Raw genomic sequence first — 25204 nt, forward strand, 5'->3', positions numbered from 1 at the left:
TTTTTATAATTCCATCTTTGGCTAAATAACTATACCCCAAAATATCAAGTGTGCCTAAGGATATCATATTTTTCTTAAGGTCTAGAATATATCTAACATTAGTAAGTGTCCTCACAACCCCATCATACATCTTGTCATCTTGACTTTTATGGTACCTATTCCAATGGCCTTAAACCTAACATCATTATACATCACAACAATCCTAGCATTACAAGATTTAAACTTGTCAAACCATTACCTATTCAAACACATGATATAAGCAAGTAGAATACAAAATCCAAAAATCTATGAGAGAATCTGTACCTAAGAAAACTAAAAGAATGTCTACGCTAACTTCATTGTCATTAGACTTATCATTGGCAATACTGACTGAATTTGCGAAACTTTTGTAATTCTTTTATCTTCCAAATCTTGTTTCAACACCTTGCAAATATTCTGTAGTGCCATTTCTTATGATAATAGTAGCACTCCACATCATTTGAATTTGACCAAGATTCTTCATCCTTTGTCGATCGTGACTTAGACCGATACTACTTATCTCTGTCATTCTTCCCCTTAGACTTATTCCTTTCTTGCTTTGGCTCAAATCTCACCACAAGCCCATTAGTTTAATCATTGGCAGGTTTCTTCTTGTCTCATGTGACGAGAGCTCTAGTCACCTCTTCCAACTCCAAAGTTTTTTTCCCATACGATAATGTCATAAGCATGTGATCGTATGAATAGGGAAGTGATGCCAACAAAAGTATCGTTTTATACTCTTCCTCAATCTTCACTCCAAAGTTGAACAAATGTGTATTCAAAATGTTAAACTTGTTGTGGTGCTCAAGTAGATCTGTATTTTCCTCCATCAGTAAACCATATAACTACTTCTTCACGTGCAACTTATTTGTTAAATTCTTCTCTACTTACAGACTCTCTAATTTCTGGCAAATTGTCTCTACCTTCTTTTCATAAATCATATTATGAATAACTTTATTTAACAAATTAAGACAGATGGCACTGGCAGCCTTGGTATCCATCTCTTCCCACTCATTATCATCCATCTTTTTGGGTTTCTTCGCCTTTTTTAGTAGCGTCTTGTATACTCCTTGCTGAATAAAAAAATCTTGGGTTAAATACCCCAGAGGTACCTGAGTTTTACGTGTTTTTAAATTTAGTACCTCAGTTTCATTTCGTATCACAGGTAGTACCTGAATTTGGAAGAAAAAAACCCTAGGTAGTACCTGTCAGATTTCTCGTCCAAATTTCAACTTCTCGCCACGTGTCAACCGCTGAGGTTGACACGTGGCACCACATAAAAAAAAATTAAAAATTAAAAATTACAAAATTAAAAAAAATTATTAAAATTAAAAAAAAATGAAAAAAAAAAAAAGAGGGGTGGCTGAGCCACCCCCCTTGGCCACCATGGGGGTGGCCTTGGCCGGTCTGGCCGGTCTGGGGTGGCCGAACCACCCCATAGGGGGTGGTTCGGCCACCCCACAGTTGAAAAAAAAAAAAAAAAAAAAAAAAATTGAAGGGTTTGGCCGGTCTGGGGGTGGCCGAACCACCCCCATGGCCCTAGGGGGTGGTTCGGCCACCCCACAGTTGAAAAAAAAAAAAATAAATAAATAAATAAATTTGAAGGGTTTTGGCCGAGCCACCCCCTAGGGCCACGGGGGTGGTTCGGCCACCCCCTATGGCCAAAACCCTTCAAATTTTTTTTTTTTTTTTTCAACTGTGGGGTGGCTGAACCACCCCATAGGGGGTGGTTCGACCACCCCAGACCGGCCAAGGGGGTGGCTCAGCCACCCCTCTTTTTTTTTTTTCTTTTTTTCATTTTTTTCATTTTTTTTAATTTTAATCATTTTTTTAATTTTGTAATTTTTAATTTTTAATTTTTTTTATGTGGTGCCACGTGTCAACCTCAGCGGTTGACACGTGGCGAGAAGTTGAAATTTGGACGAGAAATCTGACAGGTACTACCTAGGGTTTTTTTCTTCCAAATTCAAGTACTACCTGTGATACGAAATGAAACTGAGGTACTAAATTTAAAAACACGTAAAACTCAGGTACCTCTGGAGTATTTAACCCAAAAATCTTTCATCATTCTTTGCCAAATAGAGAAATTGTTATGCCATTAAACTTCGCCACTTCATTCTTGGTGCTCACCGTATTTACTGTAATTGTCAATCTGACTAACAAACCTATTTTTGATACCACTAGTGCAAAAATCACAATTACGATAAATAAACAAAACAATCACAAATAAGAATACAAGATTTATATGGTTTTCTCAACGTGAGGTATGTCTACAGGCAGAAGCAATCACGAAGAAATTCACTATCAAAGATAGAATACAAAAATCGTGAAGAAAAAAACACTCAAAATCCATAGATCCAAGAGACCCAAATCTCACTTTAAAAAGATTATTTCCCAAAGAAAAAAAAAAAAAAAAAAAAAAAAAAAAAAAAGATGTGCAAACATCTCTTTTAATTTACTCGAAATAAGTGGTGAATGCTCTCTTTCTTTTTCTCTCTCACAATCACAACCTCTTTTTTTTCTTCTCTCACCCAACCAAGAAACAAAAGGCTTGTGCGTTCTTTTCTTATTCTCTTTGACATTTGTGAGGCACGTCAAAAACCAAAGAGAAATTAGGCTTCTTACTAAGATCAGGATCATTTATAATTATTTGCCTGAAGGTCAAGGGCTAGGAGGAATACTTGGAAAATGATTGACATAATGGACTTGTAGTCAAAATCAAGGATTAATAAGATAAAGCAATTGTTATACTATGCAATCTATCCCACTTTTGGAATATTGAACATGCTTTATTGATTTGTTTATTTACTTATTCTTTTTTGTTGACGTGACTGACACGAACCCATCAAGTTGGTGGGATCCAACAATTATGAGAGATTTTTCTTTCACCGACTTTAATTTCATATTAATGTTGGTATCATATTTTGATTTGACCCACTTTATGTACTAATAAAAGAAGAGCATTCAGTCTCATAATAAGAAGGATTAGGATCGTCTACAATTATTTGCTTGAATTTGAGAGAATTCGTGTATGTGATTATGAGATACTACTTATGGGACCCACCTGACCAGATAAGTGGCTGGGCCGCTCAATTTTTATTTGGTCAGGTGAGTCCCATAAGTGGTCTCTCATAATTACATGTGCGAATTCTCTCAAATTCATGCAAATAATTGTAGATGATCTTAATCCTTCTTAGTATGAGACTGAATGCTCTTCTTTTATAAGTACATGAAGTGGGTCAAACCAAAATATGAAACCAACACTATTATGGAATTAAAGTCGGTGAAACAAAAATCTCTCCTAATCGTTGGATCCCACCAACTTGATGGGTTCATGTCAGCCACGTCAACAAAAAATAATAAGTAAATAAACAAATCAATAAAGCATGTTCAATATTCCAAAAGTGGGACAGATTGCATAGTATAGTAATTGCTTTATCTTATTAATCCTTGATTTTGACAACAAGTCTATTATGTCAATCATTTTCCAAGTTTTCCTCCTAGCCCTTGACCTTCACAACTATTATGCTCCGTTTGTTTCAGCGTAAAATGGTTTCCGTCATAAAATCTTTTCGACAAAATCATTTTTCAAAAAAAAAAAAAAAACTTTTCTGAAAAATATTTTTCGGTATTTGGCTCGTATAGAAAAAACATTAACCGCCATTTGTGCCGAATTCCGGCCAGATTTGCAGGAATCTAGGTTGGCAAGATTCTGGAGAATGTGGCCAGAATCTAGCACAAAATAGCCGAATTCTGGCCATTAGTTTGGGATTCTGACTAGATTCGCTAGAATTTGGGCTGGCCGGATTCCAGCGAATATGGTCGGAATCTGGCATTAATTGCCAGATTCCAGCCGTATTGGCCAAATTCCGACAAGATTCATCGGAATCAAGACTGGCCGGACTCCGGCGAATGTGGCCAGAATCTGGCCAATTTTGCTAGAATTCGACTAGCAAAAGTGTCCGGATTCCGGCCAGTATTGGGCGGAATTTGGTAGCTGGAATCATGTGACGATGGCCAGTCGCGCGGCGCCAAAATTTGGTAAACGGGAATGAAGCGTTTAAATTCGGAAAAAGATTTACGATAAATCGTTTTCCAAAAATTAAAGAGGTTTTTACGGTCAAACTGAAAATAATTTCTGTTGACCATTATTTTCTCCCCCACCAAATACCGGAAAATGCCAAAATCATTTTTCAGAAAACATTTTACGCCGAACAAACGGAAGATTGTTGGTAGCTGGAATCATGTGACGGTGACCAATCGCGCGGCGCTAAAATCTGGTAAACGGGAACCTTCCGCAGTAGATTCGAGCTACCAACAAACTCCAATGCCCGGCAGTAGAGGATTCCTACAAACGTGCATGTAAGAATGAAGTGTTTAAATTCGGAAAAAGATTTACAATAAATCATTTTCCAAAAATTAAAGAGGCTTTTACTGTCAAACTGAAAATGATTTATGTTGACCATTATTTTCTCTCCCACCAAACACCGGAAAATGCCAAAATCATTTTTCAAAAAACATTTTACGCCGAATCAACGGAAGATTAGTTAAGCTGCCATTATACCTAGCAACAAAATTTACAGTTCAATGTCCTGACTCGTAAAGTTTTCTTATATATATATTCAAGTAATTGATATATTATTAAAAGTGAAAAGTGCAATGTAACGACCCACCCCAACGACATAATATTGCTCGCTTTTGGCTCCCCCGAACCAGACTTCCCAAGAGGTCACCCATCTTGGTATTACTCTCGCAGAAACACGCTTAATTGCAAAGTTCTGATAGGTTTATAACCATCACACCTTTAAAACGCGATGTGTAAAAAATGGTGCAAATATACATATAAGCACATACTCATTCCCATACCCAAGCGATGTGGGACATTACAATCACCTCCTCTTGGAACCCAGCGTCCCCGCTGGCAACCCTCATGGGATCTCCCCATTCTTGGCGTCCCAACAAGTGCCCGCTGGCGACCCTCATGGACTTGTGCACGCTCTCCTAATCTCAGGCTGGGCAATGGCTTTGATACCATTTGTAACGACTCACCCCCAACGACACAATATATAACAACCCACCTCCAACGACACAATATTGTGTCATTGGGGTGGGTCGTTACAAATGGTATCAGAGCCATTACCCAGCTTGAGATGAGGGAGCGTGCACAAGCCCATGAGGGTCGCCAGCAGACACTTGTTGGGACGCCAAGAATGGGGGGATCCCATGAGAGCCGCCGGCGGAGACGCTGGGTCCCAAGAGGAGGTGATTGTAACGTCCCACATCGCTTGGGTATGAGAATAAGTATGTGCTTATATGTATATTTGCACCATTCTTGACACATCGCGTTTTAAAGTCGTGATGATTATAAACCTATCAGAACTCTGCAATTAAGCGTGCTTATGCGAGAGTAATACCAAGATGGGTGACATCTTAGGAAGTCTGGTTCGGGGAAGCCAAAAGCGAACAATATTATGTCGTTGGGGTGGGTCGTTACATGCAACCTAGGTACACATTAAGTATATAAGAGAAACACCTAGTTAAAGGAGAAAAAGAGCAAGGAAATCATTAAAACTAGAGTTAAATACCCCAGAGGTACCTGAGTTTTACGTGTTTTTAAATTTAGTACCTCAATTTCATTTCGTATCACAGGTAGTACTTGAATTTGGAAGAAAAAAACCCTAGGTAGTACCTGTCAGATTTCTCGTCCAAATTTCAACTTCTCGCCACGTATCAACCGCTGAGGTTGACACGTGGCACCACATAAAAAAAAAATTAAAAATTAAAAATTAAAAAATTAAAAAAATGATTAAAATTAAAAAAAATGAAAAAAAAAAAAAAAGAAAAAAAAGAAAAAAAAAGAAAAAAGAAAAAAAGAAAAAGAAAAAGAAAAAGAGGGGTGGCTGAGCCACCCCCTTGGCCGGTTTGGCCGGTCTGGGGTGGCCGAACCACCCCCTAGGGCCATGGGGGTGGTTCGGCCACCCCCAGACCGGCCACGGGGGTGGTTCGGCCACCCCCTAGGGCCAAAACCCTTCAAAAAAATTTTTTTTTTTTTTTTTTCAACTATGGGGTGGCCGAACCACCCCATAGGGGGTGGTTCGGCCACCCCAGACCGGCCAGACCGGCCAAGGGGGTGGCTGGGCCACCTCCTTGGCCAAAATGGGGGTGGCTCAGCCACCCCTCTTTTTTTTTCTTTTTTTCTTTTTTTTTTTCATTTTTTTTAATTTTAATCATTTTTTTAATTTTGTAATTTTTAATTTTTAATTTTTTTTTTATGTGGTGCCACGTGTCAACCTCAGCGGTTGACACGTGGAGAGAAGTTGAAATTTAGACGAGAAATCTGACAGGTACTATCTAGAGTTTTTTTCTTCCAAATTCAGGTACTACCTGTGATACGAAATGAAACTGAGGTACTAAATTTAAAAACACGTAAAACTCAGGTACCTCTGGGGTATTTAACCCTTAAAACTAAGAACTAAAGGAGCTACAAACGCAGATGTCTAAATATAAAGAATATAAAAGAAAAAGACTTAAGCTTCTCCAACGTCCTCACACACTCCTCGAAACTTCTATTGTTTTTTTCCCTCCATTGACACCACAAAAGGCAAGAAGACACTATCTTCCACACAACATTACTATGAGTGCTACCACTAGTCCACCAACAAGCAAACAAGTCAACAACTCGAGTAGGCATAACCCAGGATAGTGAAAAAAAAAAAAAAAAAAAGCATTCCATATAGCACAAGCAACCTCACAATGAAGAAGAAGATGGCCTACGGTCTCCCCATTCCTCTTGCACATACAGCTCCTATCAACTACAATGACATGCCACGTCCTAAGGTTGTCTATGTTAAGAATCTTCTCTAAGGCAGCTAACCAAGCCAAAAAAGTCACTCTCAAAGGAAACTTAATTTGCCAAATACTCTTTCAAGGGAAAGAAATGCCATCATTACAAACAATGACACTGTAAAAGGACTTAAGAACGAACAACCCTTTTTTGGAGGGGGGCGACTAAAGCTTGTCTTCATCTTCTCATTTCACTCTATAGGAATACAACAAATTGAAAAATAAAGCAAAGACATCCACCTCCCAATCGTAAACCACTTTAATAAAGCTTATGTTCCACTATAGGGAACCACTAGACAAATGAATTGCTACAGAAGCATCCTTCACACAAGCAATGCTATATAAATCCACAAAGCTTCCTAAAGGACCTTCTCTCTACATCACACATCATACCAGAATCTAATCTTAGAGCCATCTCCCATATCAAATTTGGTATGACTAGAAAACATCATCCAACCCCTCCTGATATTCTTTTATAACCTCAACCCATACGGCCCAAGAGGCTCATTAGAACACCACCCAGCTCACAAACTGTCAAACTTAGAATCCACCAAATCTCTCCACCAAGCCTTTCTCTCATGTGCATCATGCCACAACCATTTCCCTAAAAGAGCACAATTGAAGATCTGCTAGTTTTGCCTCCAATCCTCCCTCAAAGATGAACAAGCAAACATTGGACCAGCTATTTAGGTAAAATTTTGACTCTTCACCTAGCCCACCCTATAAGATTTCTCGATGAAGATTCTCTATGCGGTGTAACATCAATGGAAAGAGGGAAAAGCGACATGAAATGCATAGGTAAATTAGAAAGCATTCTCTTAATAACGGTAACCCTACCACCTTTAGACATTACACAATTTTCCAACTAGCCAACCAACGCTCTATCTTTTTAACAGCACCATCCCAAATAGACTTGGCCTTATAGAAGGCCTCGATGGAAGACAAAGATACTTCAAAGGCAAAGAAAAAACCTTTCAACCCAAAATGCTAGCCAGCCCATCCACATTATCAACATTACCAGCCCCTAGAAACCAATTTCGACTTAGCCAAATAAATCTTTAAAACATAAAAATAAAACACGCAAAAATCGAAGGTGATCAAGATTGGCCCCACAAAAAACCAAGCGCCTTTATCACCCTCTTTTAGCCATAGAGCCCTTGACTTTTGTCTCCGTCTTATCTCCTCTAATGAAGTAGCTTTTTCCAATTCACCGATAACCAAGATTTTCCTCTACTTCTATTTAGCAACTAAAGCTTTCTTTTTCTCCAATCCATCAAGAACATGGAGCTCTTCCAAGAGAGCTTTTTTATGAAACTCCACATTACCAAACATCTGCTCGTTCTATATTTTTTATTCAGGTTTCAAGGCCTTAAGTTTTCAAGCCAAAATGAAGTTAGGGGAGCCTTGAAAGTAATAAGACAACCACCACTGCCTCACCCTATCCACAAAGCCTTTCCAACCTTTAACCACATATTCTCAAACTAAAAATATCTTTTTGGCCCCCTGAATACCACCACAATCAAGGAGAATAAGTAAATAATCTGAACACAATCTAGGCAACTTTTTTCTTAAATAAACCGAGATACTTAATTTCCTATTCTGCATAAATAAGAAACCCATAAATTCTTGACCAAGAGCGGGAGTCTTGACTATTAGACCACTTAAAAGATTCGCTACAAGAGGAAGATCCATGAGACCTTGCACAAAAATAAAATTAGAAAACCCCACCATAACAGAAGAACAAGCTCCACCCAATATTTCAGTAGGAAAACGGGCGACGTTAAAATCACCTCCAATGCACCACGACAAATTCAACCAGCTAAGCAAGCCAACTAACTCATCCCATAAAAACCTTTAATCACAGTCGGAGTTAGGCCCATAAAACCCCACAAAAGCCCACGAGAAACCATATTCGACATTTTTAAAGAAACAGGCAACGAAATACTCCTCCACACACACTTCAACATTCTCGACAACCCTCATATCCCACCTAAGCAAGATTCCACTTAAGGCACCTCATGAAGCTGAGCAGCACCACTCCACAAGCTACTTACGACACTGCTAAAAATAAGCCCTAATTAGGGATCCGGATCCTCTCCATTTCATGTGAAATGGAGAAGAGCCTGTTCATGGCTCAGATCCTTTTAAAAAGATCTAAGGGTGAGAAATTGCAGTGCTTAAAAAAGAACAAACAGCCGTTAAAAAAAAAAAAAAAATTTCTGCCGTCAATTTCTTCCATCCCTTCCCATCCATTTCTTCCATTGTTCCCTCTCCCACGGAAACCCTCCTCCCTCCTCCCTCTCCCAAGTTCAGCCTCCGCCACCGACAGCCATCCTGACCCGCCGACACCACCACCGGAAGATGAGAATGGGGGAAAACTCAGTCGATTTGGAGACGCGCATCGTGTTCGAGATGCCCACAGGTTACAGGTTCATGGCGTTGCATCAGTATTTGGGTTTGATTATTCATCGTGTTAGAGATGCCCACAAGTTGTGGATTGTAAGGATTTTACAGTAGAATTCTACAGAAAATTTTTACTGTAATATCTGGGTTTGATTATTCATCCCTTTTCCCTTTTGCTTTGATTTCTGGTTATTCTAGACGTGGATGAAAAGGGACGCCCACACTATCAGATTAAATAAAATGGAAATCCAGATCTGTGTGCCAGTTGTAGAAGGTAGCGGCGCTCTTGTCTTCCAGTGGTGCCGTCGGCGGATCAGGTTGGCTGTCGGTGGCGGAGGCTGAACTTGGATGGGAAGGGACGGAAGAAATTGACGACAGTGGGTGTGTTTTTTTACCGGCTGTTTGTTCTTTTCTCACCCTTTGAAATTCCTCTTCCTTCCCGATAATGGAGCTCTTCCACAATATTTCCTCTTTATGACCCTGTTTTTAAGGATTTTACACTAGAATTTACTTATAAAAGGCAAAAGGGAAAAGAAGATTTTTTCTGTACAAGAAGAAGCGAAGAAGAAAATGGTCTATCTGAAATTTGGAGTCATCACAGTGGTTGTGAAGTTACCTGAAAACGGACAAGGAAATGAGAGAGAGGACGAAAAAGAAGAAGAGGAGATGAAGGAGTGAAAGTCTGTCTGTCTCCCTCCTCCACGCGAAACTCGAGGTGACAACGAAATGGTTTTGGCCTTTGGGAGATGGTGATCGACTGACCGACAGAAAACGTTATAGACTATTACGAGCGTTAAGTTTACAAAAATAAAATAGAAATAAATAAATAAACAATGAGAAAGCAGGACAAAATGAAATGACAACATATCTGCAATGTTATAGTTGGAAGAACTGATCATAACCTTCACCCACAGGAGTAGGGGCTTTTCAGTGGCGCCTAGACAAAAATAAAATGTATAAAATTTCAAAAGGTAAATAGTTTGCTGGAGTGAATCCGGTTATGATCAGCTGTGTGGTGAACAGAAATTTCTTACAAACTGGTTTATAGAAAGTTCTTACAAATCGGTCTAAAAAGTTGCCAAGTGTAGAGAGAGAGAGAGAGAGAGAGAGGCCATTAAAATGCGCACAGCTGCTTGGTTAGCCCAAGGTAAAAAGCTCTTAGGCCTTTAGTCAGAAGATCACAAGACGGATCCCACACGGATATGAAGACAACAAAGATTTGAATAACTTCATGCAAAACTGAACTCCAAGATATCACATGGAATAAACAATTCCAAATCGAGAAATGCCAGAGTAAAAGCAGATAGATGATAAATAAACTTCAAAGAAAACAACAAATCATGCTTTTGACTTGCTGCCGCATATGTTACAGTTGGAACTCAAGATTCTCTCCCAACATCTAAACTACAATAAATTTTTGTCAACATGTCAATTTGCAAAGCTATCTAAGAAGCTTTGCAACTCCCTCAAACCTTCTGCAGAAAAGCTCCTATGCACTCGAGGGCGCGGGGCAACCAAGTTAGGGGGAGGCCGGTGTTGAAAACAGACCACAACAACAGCTAAATTATCCCCACTCTTCCTCTTCAAAGCCTCATCAATCAGATCCTTACAACATAAGACTGGGTTATTGTGCTCCTGAAGCCTGCGCCGAGCAAAATCTACAGCATTTTGGCTCCTAAACACATCCCAGATCCCATCACAGCCTATGATGAGGAATTCGTCGTCCGCCGTCAGTTTTCTAGACATAAGCTCGGGCTCTGCACTGAGTGGCCCACCATCCCTATCTTTCATTCCTTCCATGTGCCAGTCTCCCAAAGCACGAGCAACATTAAGTTGTCCATTAAGGTAACCATCATATACATAACCTCCAGAAGCCTCGATTCGCTTCCTTTCTTTGCAGCAGATTGGTTTGTGATCCCTTGACATTTCAATTGCTTTGCCACGGCTGCACAGCACTGCTCGACAATCTCCAGCATTTGCCACCACCAACAATCTGCCATCAGAAACTACAATCAAATTGATGCAACAATACAAGAAGATTTTAGACCTCAGACCAACTCCTTTAGTAGGCCAAAATAATCCCTGTATGTGATTTTGAGATGAAGAGCATCAGTGAATTTTTAACAAATAAAACCTTTTCACTATTAAGAAACCCCAAAAAGATCAACATATAACATGTCCCCACCTTCAATCCACCATGAGTTCACACATCATTGATGAACTCATGCAATTCAATAAGAATGCAGATAACTTTTAAGAAAACTAATTTATATGAACAGAATTTGGAAGGGGTTGCATAAATGTTAGACCAGAGGATGCATAGAAGATCCAAGACACCTTCAGGCTTATTTGCTCCAATACTGATAACCTCTGTTTATCATCATGACAAACATAACAGGAGGATTCAATAGTCTGTCTGAGCTTGCTTTTGACAACGGAAGAGTAGTCACATGTAACACACCAAATTCCACGTACATAATGACACTCAGGATCCAGAAATATAATTAAGATCTGGAGCATGACACTCAGTGCTCCTGAATCACTGAAAAAGGGATTCTGGAAAGCAAGCTAATGGTAAGAGTATACCAACCCCATGAAAGAATAAAATCAAAGATGATATAAATTATTATGAAAAAGAGAAAAATTTGTTTTTATATTTGGTGGGTACAAAACCCCTAACCCTCCAATGACGAGAGCCGCTAAAGCAGTAGTGCCGGAAGCAAGGGCCTCATCCAAAGAGCAAGCATCCGCAAAGGCAGTGTCAGTTTGCGAAAAAGCTGAAGCAACAACTCTTTCAATATCCTTTGGGAAGTTTTCATCCTCAACAATGAACTTTGGCAGATGATAGCAAGCAAAGTCAGCAGCATGCTTTCCTCCATGTCCATCAAACACCTGAACAGCCAATAGTATACTACTGTTGAATAGAAATAGTAGATTACCAAACAAAATCAAGAAAAATAGATGACTATTCCAATTTTGAAATAACTCTTGAAATCTGCGTAAAAACAAACCACAAAACCTAACTAGTAAATCAGGAACTAATACACAGGCATCTCCATTGAATTTCTTCAGCCATTGCAAGTGAAGAGAAAACAAAAAATTAGGTTCTGTTTGTTAATGTGTTTTGGGGAGTGTTTTTTGTTTCTTATTTGACAAAGTATTCTAATGTAACATAAAGGTAAAAACTGTTTCTATGTTTTTATGAGTGTTTTGTGTTTTGGGTTGTTTGTTAATGTTTTTGTTTCAAGAATAAAAACAAAAGAAAGAAAACGAAAGTCTTAACAAACAGAACCTTAGTTTTTTATACTAGCAACAAACAATCATCATCATCACCAACCCCACCACAAAGTTCAATGCACAAATACATCGACCATACCAACTCTCCTCCATGACCCACCATTTCTTCAAACCTCTATGATGTAGGGCAAGATTGAGGGTAGAGAAGATACAATACAAGTTCTCAAAGAGAAGGAAAGACGTGGAAAGAAGATGAACAAAGAAATTGGAATGGTGAGAAATACTAGCAATACCATTTTCAGCTCATGCATTGGATTTTATAAATGTCTGCATGTGCATCAAAAACTAACTTATATACCCTCATCTTTGCTTGATGGCCCAAAAAAGGGAAAAAGAAAACCCAAAATAGCATACACTTTGCTCTTATCATCACTTTGAATAGACTAGTAAAATGCCCATGTCATGATGCCTCCACTGATCTTTTAAGTACATTGCAGTTTTATTAAATGTGACTAAAAGACATTACCATATGAGATACGATTGCTAAAGAAATAAAAATCAAAAGATAAATAAATGAAAAGAAGTAATATTGGAAAAACACAGATAATTTGATTGTTAACTTATAAAAATGAGGCATATAACCACTCTACAGGGATCATATACAATAAGGTGAAAATACACAAGTGACACAAGTGTGGCATACAGTATCATGTGCAGTCATTAATAGTAATAAGAGAATTACCCCGTAGAAAGCACTGGGCCCATCAGTCATATTCTTGAGTCCATACTCCAGTATAAAGTCGTCAATGCAAACGTATACATCTTCCATTTTTGTACGAAGCCCAATGTCGGCACATGCTCCAGAGCGGACAACTGGAATAAACTCAGACTCACAATCCTCTAGGCTAGGCCCTGGTTCAACAGAGACATCTGAGGTCTTGGTCTTCATCTGCAAAAATACCGATCAAAACCTTATATCACACCTAGACCAATGAGAACACTCATGAAAATAGATAAATAGGAGAAACTATACAAAGGCACAGGGGCATACCCCAGAAGGCAAAAACAACACAAGGGACTAGTCTAAGAGGGCATCACAAGGATTTTGCGTCAATTCAAAGACCTGAAAAGGTTTTACAAGATTTAAAACTGTCCATTGAGTGCCTCATGGCTATGTCATAATAGATCCGAACACTTGCCCTAGACCAACGTCTACTTTCTCTGGCTCGAGCACCCTGGAAGAAGTTCTTCGTTCCAGCCTTAGCCTCAGCCTTAGAGGGACCGACTCTCTTTGGCTTTGGCTCGAGAGAAAGAAGATGCATCCATCCCGATCACAATTCTAGAGTGGAAAGCCCTATTCTTTTTAGACTCATGACTACACACTTGATAAATTCAACGAAACTGAAAGTGAGGACACACTTGTGCAAAATTTGGGCAACAGCTACAAGGGATAAATCGAAAGGAAACTGTACCGAACCAAGGAAGCACATTCCGTTTGGGCAGACCATTCTTGTGAGAACAAGGGCTGGTCCAATTCGGGGTATCTCTTAAACCAACCAGCTCTCTAGGGAAAATGACTAGCTAGACATCAACAATAGTAGCATGGCATCCAATGTCAAGCCAAAGATCCTCTTGGAAGAAGATCTATTTGTCTTGTGGTGGTCATCTTACCCTTATCAAGAGCACGCTTTCTAGCCTGTGTATGTATTTCTAGTCCCTTTTTCCCTTACCAGCCAGTATACCCAGAAGATTAGAGCGCATTCAAAGCGAGCTTGATGGTGATCATAAGCTCCATCTAGTAAAATAGAAGATTGTTTGCTCCCCAGTTCCAGGAAGGGTTGAGCATGAAAAACCTCAAGCTATTTAATAAAGCTTACTGGGTAAATGGTTTTGGAGATTTGCTCATGAAGAAAACTCCTTATAAAGACGGGTGATTGTTGAAAAGTACGGGATTAAAAGAGGGATGGTGTTCTAAAGAAACTCGAGCGCCATATGGTCTGGGTCTTTGGAGAAATATTAGGAATGGATGAGGTTGTTACTCGAGCTTGGTCCCCTATAGAGCAGGGAATGGATCTCGCCTTCATTTCTGGCTGGACGAGTTGTGATGATAAGCAAATCTCGAGCCCTATTGCCAGAACTGTTCTCTATAGCTCGAGACAAAAAGGCTTTAGCATTCGATTACTTAGACTCTTCCGGCTCTTATGTTCATTGGAACCCAAGTTTTCTCAGGGTGGTTCGAGATTGGGAGCTTGAGTCTTTGGTTGCATTCCTTGATCTTTTATACTCTTCGAAGACATCTATGAGAGAGACAATACAATGTTATGGTCCCCAGCACATAATTTCAGGTTTGAAGTAAAGAGCTATTATAATACATTACAATCTGGAGAGTCTTCCCCTTTTCTTGGAAGAGCATTTGGAAGGTGTAGACTCCACCTTCTATTGCTTTCTTCACTTGGACAACAGTTTTGGGTAAAATCCTTACGATTGACAACCTTAGGAGGTGGGGACTTACCCTTGTCAACTGGTGGTCTTTGTAAGAAGAGTGAGGAGACCGTAAGCCACCTTCTCATCCATTGCGAGTTTACTAGAGAGATATGGCACTTGGTTCTCATTTTAATTGGAGTCTCATGGGTCATGCCAGGCAATATTCTAAAGTTATTTCAATGTTGGAAGACACAAAGGTGGAGATATCCCAAAGAGGCCATTTGGAAAGTCATCCCTTCTTTACTCATGTAGAGCATTTGGAGAGAAAGAAATAGGCGTCTTTTTCGAAGACCGCGAGACTAATGTGCTACAATTAAAAGTCTTATTCTTAAATTTGGTTGTTTCTTTTGTTCATAATTTCTCCTTCAATACTGTAGATTTTATTAACTTTTTAGATTCTCAACCCCAATAGAGTAGTTACTTCTTTTGTGTACTTTTCATGTACACAAGCATTTCTTCTTCAAAAATTTATTATTCCTCAAAGAAAAAAAGTACAAAAAACTTTCTCACCCAAGTAGAAAAAACTGAAGATATACCCATTCCAGCATCTCCATACACCATTGCTTCCTTTTTCATCGTTAGAACAAACAAGGGATTGAGCTTTAAAAAGCCGTTACTTTAGCACATCCGTTTACTTGCTGGAGTAGTTTGATTATAGCATCCGCTGGAAAAATATATAAAAGATCATAGGGCCATGCAGGTTTCCATAATAATGATGACCCATACCTTTAGCCAATTTAGCTCTTAATACAGGATCTGCAAGTCAGGTTTTTCAGTTATTGAGATAGGTGAATTATTATGTGTGATGGGTCATTGCACCAGAATAACTAATCGAATCTCCTAAGTATGCATTCTTAGGCGAGGTAGCCCAATTAGTGAGAGATACCTTCGTTGAGAATATACGTACCCCAACAAAATGGGGTTGCGGAGAGAAAACATTGTCATGTTGCTGAGATGGGTGTGTCTTTCTTAAGATCAAACTCAGCTTTCTAAATCCTATTGGCAGGAGACACATCTCTTGCACAATATTTGTTATGGAAACTACCACCAGGGGGGTTGGCTTAGAGGCAAAGGGCTTACTCCCAAGTAGTTTGGTGAGGGAAGGACATGGGTTCGAGTCTCCATGGGCAGGATGATAAAGGGACGAGACCCATGCCCTTTAATCTTTGATTATCGGTTTTCTACTACTATGCCCTTTGTGGGGTTGAGATGAGGCTATGGCTCAGCCTGTCTTGAGGGAGCGTCTGTGAATCCCCTACATTGCAGGCCCATCTTGGTTGATGCCCCAGCAAGTAAAGTGCTACTATGGTCAAGCCCAAGTAAGAAGTTCCAAATTCCAGTTGTTGCCCCCTTACCAGTTTTTGATCTATATATATATATATATATAACAATGGCAACCATAACTAACGTAAGTGTGGAATGAGAATAGGGATACGCTCGATTTAAGAAAAGGAAAAGGAAAAAGAAAAAGAAAAATATAGATATTTTGAAGCCTTAGAATCAAAAAGAATTACAGCAATCACATAGGAGGAAGTGGGTGAGAGAGAGAATTAAATTCAAAAGACTGAAATTTTCTGACAAAAAAAAAAGGTTAAAATAGAGTATATGATGAAAAAGTTCAAAGGGCATATCACACAAGTATAAGACATAAAGACTCAAATCAGCCATTGTAACACTTTAGGCTTTTTTGGTTCCCATGAATTTGAATGTGCCCATACATGTCTTTTACTGAAATTTAAAGTACAAATCCACCTTTCAAACGTGACATCAGGAAAAAAATAAAAAAATAAAAAATTGTTGGTATGAGTAATCACCACAAGTTCATGAAATACCCTCACTTCAAATTTTTTAGGATGATGGTCACGATATTAGAGAATTACCACTTTCAGAAAATGTTGGATTTGTTCATCAAAACCAAAAAACAAAATATGCAAATAGATATAAGAAATTCAAATTAATGAACATATAACTTTTCTTTTCATTGCCTAACACTAACACCAATTTTTTTTTTGACGAATAATAATTATATTATTGAAGAAAAATGAAATTCCTCGTACACAAAGAATATACAAGAGAATCAAGAGCACCAAAGAACTAGCTGCTATTACAATCTAGAAAACAAATCAAATCTACTAAATTCCCTGAAGATAAGTTAGGAACATGAGCAAAGGCCCAATCCAGAAGGGATGAAGGAGGATTTAAAAAGAAGGACATTGATCTCACCATCTTCAAAGAGCCAAAGATTCCTATCTCTCCAAATACTCCACATTAAGAAAGCGGGAATAACTTTCCACATGGCTTCTCTAGGATGGCCAAGCCTAAGGAATTTCTAACACTAACACCATTAAATACTGCTGAGACTCATGATTTCCTTACCGAATTCATCATTCACATCAGCCACAACATTAAAACCAGCCCTCAATTCGCCAAGTTAATCAGTACTAACATAATATCGTTCTAATATTACAATTCCAGTAGAAGCATTGAATAGAATTCGACCAAAACGAAACAATAAACACCGCAAAAAATTGTACATTGAGTGAACTAATAACAATTAAACTATAAGGAAGACTGCAAAAAAAAAAAAAAAAATCTGATTTTGACAATGAAAGAGGTTAGCTTTGAAGGAAACTCACGAGGGAAGGGTGACGAAGAAGCGTCTTGTTACACGGCTGGCACGGCCGACAAGCCGCGGCGAGAGGGTTCGGAGGCCGACCCAGACCCTGACCCTGGCTCGAGCTCCCATTCTCTCTTCCACTGAAATAGTCTTCACTTTCCTCCATTGTTCTCAACCATCACATACTCCACTTCGCAACCCAATTAGCCAATGGGGAACCAGCTCGTGAGCTCCACTAGGAAATTCAAAGCCGGTAAGAGCTTGATAAAGTTCGAGTCTTTTGGGAGTGAGAGTGAGGAAATATTAGGGTTTCTGGGATTTGAAATTGAATCACTGGGCGAGTCGTCAGTGAACCGACTCAGCGGGACTAGATTGGAATTAGTACATTTTTCACCCCAAAAACAAAGCGTTTTTTTTTAGGGTTTCAGCGGAGGGGAAGATTTGATGAAAAAAGAGGTACAGTGAAGAAAACAGAGAATTAGGGTTTAATTGGGTTACAGAAGAAAACGACGCCGTAGCGAGAGATGTACAGCGGCGGGCTAATCACACAATGGGCACAACAATGGTACAACAAGAAGACACATTAGGGTGGAACAACAGTTGTTGTATTGGTGTTGTAAATCTAACATTTTCCGGTGGAACTCACATATTGAGGGGGAGTGATCCTTACACTCACACTACACAACAATGACACAACACCAAGGCACAATGGAGTGGGGCCCATTTCTCCATATTGAGTCGAGAAATAATCCCTACACTCATTTCTCACAACAACCCCACAACAAGCTGACGTGGCTGGTAATATTTTATTATTTTTTTACAAAAAGAAAACAAAAGAAAACAAAAAAAGTAATAAAATATTACCAGTCACGTCAGCTTGTTGTGGGGCTGTTGTGAAAAATGAGTGTAAGAATCATTTCTCTATTGAGTCTCACCTCAATGTATCTTGTTGTTGTACAATTGTTGTACATCGTGAGTGTTTTGATCATTTCTCTTATTTATTTATGGGATTTGATTCTTGTACAACGATACTGGGACCCACCCTCATGTGAGATATTATTGTACAGTTGTTGTATTGGTGTTGTAAATCTAATATTTTCCTTCATTTATTCTTACTTTACTTCTAAATAATGATGTGACACTTTTTTTCTTGAAAAATGATAGAAATACATGACTTTTACAACAAGTTTACAACAGTCCTCTTACATAGAGTGGGCCCCACACACTGTGAGACCCACTCATGTGAGAAGGCTGTTGTAAACTTGTTGTAAAAATGATGTACGGGAATCGGTTCTCTTTTTTCTTTAACTACGTCATGAGTTAAATAAATAATGACGTGGCAGTTGTCTTAAATACAGGTTCTATCCCTCCCGCTCAACATAGGTCAAAGGGAATCAAATGATGTTACTGACCTTGGCCTCGGCGGTGGAGTCAGGATTTTAATTTGGGTGTCAAGATTTTTATGTTTTATTTTTATATATTTTTATGAATAAAAACTAAATGTAAAAAAAGGTTGATTAAAAATATTAAAAAATTAAATTACAAAAATTAAATTATTGTTTAAAACATATAAATGTAACATACAATTTATTCTGTCACGCTTATCCTGATATTTTATTCAATTATCTTCGATGAGTCTTCTTAATTGGTTGACAAGGTTTTTTTTTTTTTTTTTTTTTTTTTTAGATATGTCATTCGAATTTAGTCTTTATCACTAAGATGGTAATAAAAAAATTATTAAGCAAAGATATGTTTGTATATTTGTTAAATTCACCTAGGTACGAGCTTATTTAGAATTTGATTTGAGCATAATAAAATCATTATTGTTCTTCGTAATTTCAAGTAACTACAATTATATATTTCATACAATTAAAATATATAAGAAAAATTATATATATATATATATATATATATATATATATAACAATTAATTTATTTGAGTTAGCAATCTAAATTTAAAAGCTTAATCAAAATTATAGTTTGATTAAATACTTTAAATTTTTTAAGAAATGAGAAATTTTCAACAAGCAATTGATTTGAATTGTTAAACACTTCAAACAAGAAAAAAAAAGAATTGGACCACGTTTTGATGTTTTGAATAGAATTTTTTAAGTTGAAAGGAGTTAAAGGGTTGGACCTTTGAAAAGTCTTTGAAGTTTGGTCCCTCAACCAAACCCACGGGCCCACTAATGTTTTGTTTTTTCCTAAACCTACCTCAAATGAAAGAAGCTGAACGGTGCTTGAAATAAGCCCACTCCACAAACAGTCCAACGACACACATTTATTTAAACGATGTGTTTAAAGGGTCATTGTCCTTTTCATCTTCTTCTTCCCCATTTTCACAAACAGTACAACAACAATACCTAAACCTAAAATCCTAAAATGTTGAAACTGTGGCAGAAAATCTTCTAGACAACCCGGATGTTTGATATGTTTGTTTCGAATATTATTCTAAATAATATTCTATTTTTTTCAAAAATAAATCATATTTTATTTAACTTTTTCAATTTTTATCCCACAAAGTCAAACTTCGTAATTCGCACAGTAAATGCGAATAATATTCGGATTCAATACCCAAACGGACCATCATGAATCGTTTGCCCCTGAAGTTTAGTGACTAGATTTCAATTGTCCTTAATTCAAGTTGAGAGTGGACAAACAAGGCATCTAGAGGATTTTCTGCCATGAGTAAGAAATATTTTTGGAGGTTGAAGGGGAATTTGCCCCCTCTGGACCCCCTGGCTCCGCCCCCTGCCTAGCCTCCTTGGACAATGGTCAATGCGAAAGGGGTTGGTGAAGGAAAGACAGGCTCCCAAAAATTGTAAGACTTGTGGGCTTGTCTTTCTCCTGAAATGTATATCATCTTTGATATATATGTAAACCAAATATGAGCATTAATGGTTGAAAACACTTCAAGGGGCAGATTAGTCATGCGCTAACTTAGTGATTAGTTATATGCTCTATCATGCCTACTTCTGCTGTCAGACCTTTTGTGTGAGTTGTCATTGTGCCAGAACATATTGCGCCGCTCACCTTGGATCATATATTCGACAGTTGTCAGTTGTCAGTCTCATCCATACCTACCAAACCACAAGATCTCCCTTTCCCACATTGGGTGATTCATGGGCCTGGTCTTACGATCGTGATACAATCGGAAACTGCTTCGACCGGTCATAGTTTAGTGAGTCGGCGTGGTTTTTTCCCTTCTTTTGATGTCTACTTGAGTGCAGAGTCACCGCCATGTTGCTTTGGCCCGCCAAGGCACTGCTCCATTGGGAGGGATGATCACGTGATGGAATTAAATGCCAAAGGGACTTTTGTAGCATCTTGCCTTCACGCTTTGGCTTGTGCTTGATGTGTCGTTTCTTGTCTTTTCACCCGCCATAACCTTCTTCTTTTTTGTTGGATCAGGTTTTGCGTTGAGCTGGAATGTGCTTCTTGTCAAGAGTTGGCCGAATGGGTCTTTCTTTTCTCATTTTATGTGGGTTACTCCTCATCTTTTTAATGTGGGATAGTGGTGTTGTAAACTCTTTCTTTAAACCCTTGACGTCATCATCAGGGTCACATCATGCAATACTCCAATACCACATAGCATTACTAGGTGACTCCAATACCATTTGAAACGACCTAGAGAAAAGCGCTAGCTACATCTACGCTTTCACCCCAAACAGAATAGTCAATTTAGAACTTTCCTATATATAATCACTTATAAAGTGTAGTTTCACACTTTCACTTAGTAACTAAGTAATGTAAGACTTAGCACTCATGACTATCTTTATAAATTACATACTTTATTAGTGCTAAGTCTCACATTGTTTAATTAGTTATGAGGTGAAATTAGGTTTTATAAGGGTCTACTCCTCATCTTCCAAATGTAGGACAGGAGTGTTAAAAAAATATGCATTTTTTTAATAGTTGAACATTGGTGAAATGGACTTGGTAAAATGTAGAGATCCATCCGTGGCACTAAGTGAGTTGCCTGAGTATAACCATCCATCGTACATCTTGGATTTCTCATAGGAAAATTAGATGGTTGATCTTTTTGATGTTTAAGGCGAGAATTATGAAAAGCGCAAAGATTGCAGCTCGAACATATTCTACAGGCCCAAAACAATCATCTATACAAAGATACCCGGTATAACTATTTCTCTTAAGTGAGTGAATGTTGTTGACAATTCAATAATCTTGCAATAATAACAGTCACCTAAGGAATGGTTGTCCATATTATGAGATAGTGGACATGGGTTTGTGAAATTTAGCTTGGACTCGAGATCTTATGAAACTGTTTGAAGAGTAACCATTTCTAGTAGCATATATTCAAAATCCATAGACTAATGAGATGGGAGATACAAAGAATCTATATTATGTACTTTACAGCTAAGATGACTCATACAATATTGGATTATTTTGTTTCCATTGTGTTTTTGCTCATGGGAGTTAGTAGATTGAGTTTCATTAGAGGATAAATAATAGTTTCTTTCACTTTAGTTGAGCAAATTTGTGATATAATCTGAACAAATTATTAGAGGTATTGGCTAGTCTATTGTAATTGCCCTTAGGGACATAGTCCTAATCGCTTTACCCTAAATGAATATAAAAGTTGGTTATCTCACATGTTATTACTAGATACAAGACATTCATTTAAAGCCTTAAAGTCGCAATAAGATTGCTGACTGGAATCTAAGGTCACCTTGTGATTAGTTATATGCTCTATATTGAACTGACAAGTGTCATGATATAGCCCTCCAAAATGTCAATCTGTTATAATTTAGTCCCCTCTGTCAGTCTTGACCGTTATCTTGGGTGAAAAATCGTATTTGACCAAAATATTTTAAAAATACCCTTATTTTGACAATTGAAAACCCAAAATTACCCTTTGTATTTATTAATTAGTAGAAAAATACGTTTTTTTTTTTTAAAAAAAAAAATCTAAGGATAAATGCAAAATCATTATTTGGGGTCTGGTTGCCCAAAATTACAAATCGCTCGTAGTGGAATAAAAAATAATTTAGAAGTCATCGGGATAGGCCAAAATAACATTTAGTCTCTGTAGTCAAATTCAGTCAAAACACTTAACAAATCTCATTAGTGTACCACATGTCATCACCAATAGAATGGACATGCCACTATTTTATTTATAAAAAATATGAATAAATTAAATATATAAATACATAAAAATTAAAAACTTAATAAATTAATTTTTTGATAAATGAAAAATCAATTTTTGTGATTCGCCTAAATTATAAATCGCTTCTTGCGGTATAATCAGATGTCCTCAAGGTAGGCCAAAATAACAATTTAGCTCCTATAGTCAAATTCCGTCATAACACTTAACGGATTTTATTAGTGTGATATGGTTCACTCTTAATAATATATATATATATATATATATATTAACATATTAAGAATATAATATATAAAACTTAAAAATTATATTTCTTAAAAAAAAAAATAATTGAAAAAAGCAGGAGGGCCGCCACTGGTAGCCACCCCCTTTGGGGCATGGGGTAGCTTGCGAGCCATGGCACCGAACACCTCAGGGTGGCTCATCACCCCCCAGGCTCATGGGGGTGGCTACGCGCCATCCCCGGACCCATCTAGGTTAGTTTGCAAGCCACCCCAGAAGGGGGGATGGTGCGCGAGTTACCCCTGGCCCATAAGGTGGCTGCGTGGCCTTCCTAATTGGCTGTGGTAACTCATGGGCCACCTCCAGGTTGATTGATAGTTTAGAGGACCATATCATAACACTTATCAGTTGGTGGTGCTTCATAAAAAATAACTGTTACTTTAATGGAATAAATAATATTTAACCCATTTGCTAAATAGGTTTGGTCTCCGTCATATATAATTGGTTTTAGATTGGTTTGTTTTGGTGTTGGGCTTTTTGTTGTTGTTGACGCTGAAAAGGGTGTTAATATATACATTTTTGTTTGTTCTCTAATTCTAGATGCTCCTTAACAAAATATATTGTTATTATTGCTCTTATTTTTTACTTTTCTTTTTCAAGATGTTTCTTCAAAAACATTTATAAAAATCAAATTATAATTAATTAACACTATTATTAGGTATCTACTTCTAGATGCTCCTTAACAAAATATATTGTTATTATTGCTCTTATTTTTTACTTTTCTTTTTCAAGATGTTTCTTCAAAAACATTTATAAAAATCAAATTATAATTAATTAACACTATTATTAGGTATCTATTCTTGGCGCATCATCTAGAGAGGAGGAAAATTCAACGTGAGTTTGGTTTTAATTTGTTTTTGGCGTAATTGAGACTCCAAAGGAGAGTGTTTCCGACACGCGTTCCCATTTCCGAAGGTCGTGGAAGCCGGCAAGCAATTGCAACGCACGTGTTCAAACACAAAATTGCCAACCATGCACCGTTGCCGTCCTTGTCAGCAGCTACCGTGAGCCGACCAACCACTTGACCTGGCCTCTATATATTCTCCTCTCTCCGATGACTCCCCTTCCCTTTATAATTAATTAATTTAAGAAATCTAGAGAGAGAGAGAGATGGCCTTTGCAAGCAGTTGCTGCCTCAATATCTCCGGTCCAACGCCTCCTTCAAACCCTTCTCTTCCTCCAAAAACACCTCAGATTGCATGGTAAGTTAAATTAATTAACGTTATTTAATAAACTGTTATATGACTCTGTACGTATACTAAACTGTTATGTAATTATAGGAAGAAGGATGAAGGATCATGGAGAAGGGGATGTGTTTTAGGCATGGCTTGCATGTTTGTTGGATCAGAAATGAGCAACTTTGTGATTGACGAAACCCATATTGCCATTGCCCAAGAAAACATGTCATTTGTGGTTGAATCAAATACCAAATGGAGTAACAAGAGAACGTGCCCGGCTTGGCGTCTGAATTCGCTTGAGACCATCGTGCCGGAGAACCTTCCGAGACCATCGGCTCGCCGGAGATGGGAGTCGGTTGGCTATTCTAAGAATGCCCCGGCAGTACTTGAAGTGGCATTCAGAACTAGCACCAATGCCACCAGCTGCTTTTCTTTGTAAACAATTTTACACCAATATATATTGCACATATAATTGCAAAATTAACCAATAGCATCATTGTCTGCTTCATCAATTGATTTTTTTTTTCTTTTATATATGTTGGAGATGTAAAGAAACTGCATTAATCAATTCCGAACTTCGTCGGTAAGCTTTACCTGTGAGATAGGACGGGAGACAAATGGTAATGAGAGATTCGAACTAATGAATTTCGTGATATCCAGTCAATTGAATTACCATTAAAGTCTAGATTCTAATGACATTATTAGTGTTTTTTTTGTTAAGGGGTAGTTGCTATTATTTGTACTACAAAAAAGACTCAAAGTAGTACTGAAAGTACATGTAGTACAAAGTTGGAGTTTTCAGTTGGAAGACCACTGGGGCCATGTAGCAGCTTGCTACTGAATATGGGCATTGCCCAACGAGATTGGGAGTAGTGTGTTCTATGGGCTTCCCAAGGTGAGCCCTAGCTTTCCAATTTGCAGATTTGGGCAGGCTGGCCCACAAAGATCTTTTGCCAACAAATCAGTGCACCAAACAATTCATGAATATTATAATCATTTTATAACAACAATTGTTCA

The 25204-nt window shown here is 38.0% G+C and overlaps 2 protein-coding genes across 2 annotated transcripts; one reads left to right on the top strand and one right to left on the bottom strand.

Annotated features, from left to right (window-relative positions):
* Positions 1–10504: 10504 nt before the first annotated feature.
* LOC133871390 (probable protein phosphatase 2C 57) lies at positions 10505–18069 on the bottom strand. Its single transcript, XM_062308838.1, has 4 exons — positions 17622–18069; positions 13244–13450; positions 11945–12156; positions 10505–11257 (listed from the first exon to the last, which is right to left on the bottom strand). The coding sequence occupies exons 1-4, from the start codon at positions 17766–17768 to the stop codon at positions 10693–10695; spliced, it is 1131 nt and encodes a 376-aa protein (XP_062164822.1). The 5' UTR covers positions 17769–18069; the 3' UTR covers positions 10505–10692.
* A 6019-nt stretch (positions 18070–24088) lies between these two features.
* Positions 24089–24699, top strand: LOC133871847 (protein CHLOROPLAST VESICULATION). Its single transcript, XM_062309288.1, has 2 exons — positions 24089–24211; positions 24290–24699. The coding sequence occupies exons 1-2, from the start codon at positions 24120–24122 to the stop codon at positions 24624–24626; spliced, it is 429 nt and encodes a 142-aa protein (XP_062165272.1). The 5' UTR covers positions 24089–24119; the 3' UTR covers positions 24627–24699.
* The last annotated feature ends 505 nt before the right edge of the window (positions 24700–25204 follow it).

This window comes from Alnus glutinosa, chromosome 6 (assembly GCF_958979055.1).
Source record: "Alnus glutinosa chromosome 6, dhAlnGlut1.1, whole genome shotgun sequence".
Lineage (NCBI taxonomy): Eukaryota > Viridiplantae > Streptophyta > Magnoliopsida > Fagales > Betulaceae > Alnus > Alnus glutinosa.